The 2,579-nt window shown below is 48.2% G+C and overlaps 1 protein-coding gene across 1 annotated transcript in view; it reads right to left on the reverse strand.

Moving 5' to 3' along the window:
* MTHFR (methylenetetrahydrofolate reductase (NAD(P)H)) overlaps nt 1–427 on the reverse strand; it is an 8,002-nt gene extending 7,575 nt beyond the window's left edge. The window contains exon 1 of the mRNA XM_009700887.1: nt 121–427. Within this exon, the coding sequence (XP_009699189.1) occupies nt 121–359 (239 nt within the window). The 5' untranslated portion in view covers nt 360–427. The remainder of the gene's footprint in view (nt 1–120) is intronic.
* Nucleotides 428–2,579: the final 2,152 nt, after the last annotated feature.

Below are 2,579 nucleotides of genomic sequence, written 5' to 3' on the forward strand. Positions count from 1 at the left end.
TTACCTGCTTCGTCACCTGGAAGGGGAGACAGAGCATGGGGCAGAGCCTACCTCATTAGCTATTTCCCAGCCCTCCACCAAAGACATTTTATCTCAGGTCTCCCACCCTGTAGCCCTCACCTGGAGATGAGATTGACAGCAGCATTGGCTGTGCGTGGAGGGAAGAACTCCAAGGAGAACCACTTGTCTCCAGCATCCTGCCGTCGACGCATCTTCTCCCGCAGTCGCTCATGACGGTCAGCATCGAGGACAGGGGTGGAGCAGCGTGAGCTGTCCTTGGAGCTCTCGCTCCCGCTACTGCTGCCATCAGACTTGGAGCTGGAACTGGCACTGCAGGTATGCTGGGTCTCATTGACCATGGTGAGCGCTCTGGAGGAGGGGAACAGAGGGAGCACAGCGGGTACAAGACAGGACACAGATCTCAGCAAGGAGCAGTTACTGCTGGGGTGGGCAGCAGATGATGAAAAGGAAGCCTATGCCAAGACCCAACATTAATCATCATCAAGGAATCACTTTTGCCAGCCCTTGCTATAAGCTGTACTGGGGGATCTGGTGAAAACACTATAAAAAGCATGTGTTTAGATAGTGCCTAGAGAAATAACACAGCAGATGGCTTCAGGCCACTTTGATGCAGCTCTTCTGTGACTGCTGGGTCAAGTTTGGCTCTCAAAAGAGTCAGGTCAACATCACTTTTGCCCAGACTACAATCAGGTGAAGGCCTCTTTGATCTTGTGGCCTTGAGCTGGACATGCCAGCAGATTTTTTTTTTTTTTTCCTTACAGCAGCTGCTTCTTGGACTGTATCCATCTTCAGTGTTTCCACTCTTGTTTGTTCCCAAAAGGCAGTGCTTCTTTACAGTGTAGGTAGGACAGCAAGTGCTAAAGGGGCAGGTACACAAGAATGCACAAACTATTCCTATGTCAGAAAAAAGTGAAGAATCCCCTCTGATCAGGCCATCCCCACAAATACTGTCCTTTGTTTTGTCTTTGCTGGCATCAAACCGTGGCATTTCTAACTGTTAGCCTTCTTCCACAAGACACACATCTCCACAGACAACTGTCCACTGCACCAATAACCCTGCACACACTCAGCTCCTTCCTTTACCAGCTACGCTGTTGATGTTCTTTTCCTCGCCAGTTGTGGCTGCTTGGGAACAAGGTCAGCAGAGACCATCTCCTTCTCCTGCCTTGTAACACGATCAGTTGTGCTTGCTTGGCTTCACAGAAAGGAAAACGGCACTGCAAGTTAGTGGTACAAGTGGGTCTAGGATGCCCAACTCTACTTAGCTCCCAAAAGTGTTTCACCCTATGCCTTTAAAATTAAGTAATGAGTACAGATAATTAGAGAAGAGCTATGCTAAAATTTGGATCTGTGTTGTTTGCTTATGTACCTGCCAAAACTTAAAATTGTCACTGGGAAACAGCATGTTGTCTGAGCATTACATAACATTGGAGCCTCTTTTGGAAGAAATGGTTGCATGAGCTAGTGCACACTTTGTCCTTATCATAAGCTCTGTGGGTTTAGGTCATCCAAGAAGACTTTGAACTTGTTTGTCAATCAAGCAAAACCCTTTGGGAGAAAGTCTACTTTTACCACCTGGGAACCTCTCCAGCTGGCAGGAGATATGAGAAAGGAGCACAGGCCTTCTGCTGCCAAGAGGAACTGGGAGTCTTAAATCTCTTGTGTATCAACATAGCGGGCCATGGTAAAAATCAGCAAAGGTAAGTGAAGCAAAAGCAACCAGGTGCACAGTAACAGCCCTGACCAAGCTCTCTCAAAGGACCTTGCCTGACATCCACGTGGCACTAATCTGGGAGAATTATCCCAAAGCATATGTTGGTGATCAAGCTAGCGGTGCAAAATCACGTGTGGTCAACTCACAATATCTCACTTCTACCAAGCGTGCCACGGCACTGTACAAAAATCAAAGGACCTCTGTTTTCCTAGTTGAGATTTAACACCCATTACAAGGAAAGGGTTCACATATTAATGTCTCTATAGGATGAGACTTAACTGTTGTGGAAAGGTTCTTATCTTACTGGCAATCTAGAACTACAAAGACAGGAGAAAGGGCCCACTTAAATTTTGTCTACAAGCAGCATTTGGAACAGTATCCTTACCATTAGATGCATCTGGCAGATTCTGCTGGCAGAAGCTTCCAGTTATTGCACAGAGAAAAAAAGATATTCTAAACAACAAAATCACTTGCAAAATAAGACACTCTTCAATACTCATCAGCTCCATTGGATCAGCACTCCGGTTCCTCTGTCTCTACTACGCTGCAGAGCTCAGATCTGTGGCCCAGCACCTTGATGCTGCTCAGCGTGGATGTGCCTGCGGTGTTTATGTGATGCTGGCGGTACCTATTTGCTTTGCTGTGCGGATTTTTACTGCTTCCAGGTCTGAGCTGACACCCACACGCGCAGTGTGGAGGTCTGCATCCTCCCAAGTTCGGTTTTACCGCCCAAGCTAACCTCGGCTGCACGGAGGTATGCCTCATACGGGGCGCACACCCCTGCAGGGGACTTGCCCAGGGCCTTGCCGTCCCGGGCCATGGCATCAGGCCGACAGCCCTACCG

This window comes from Cariama cristata, unplaced genomic scaffold (assembly GCF_000690535.1).
Source record: "Cariama cristata isolate BGI_N322 unplaced genomic scaffold, ASM69053v1 scaffold22485, whole genome shotgun sequence".
Taxonomy (NCBI): domain Eukaryota; kingdom Metazoa; phylum Chordata; class Aves; order Cariamiformes; family Cariamidae; genus Cariama; species Cariama cristata.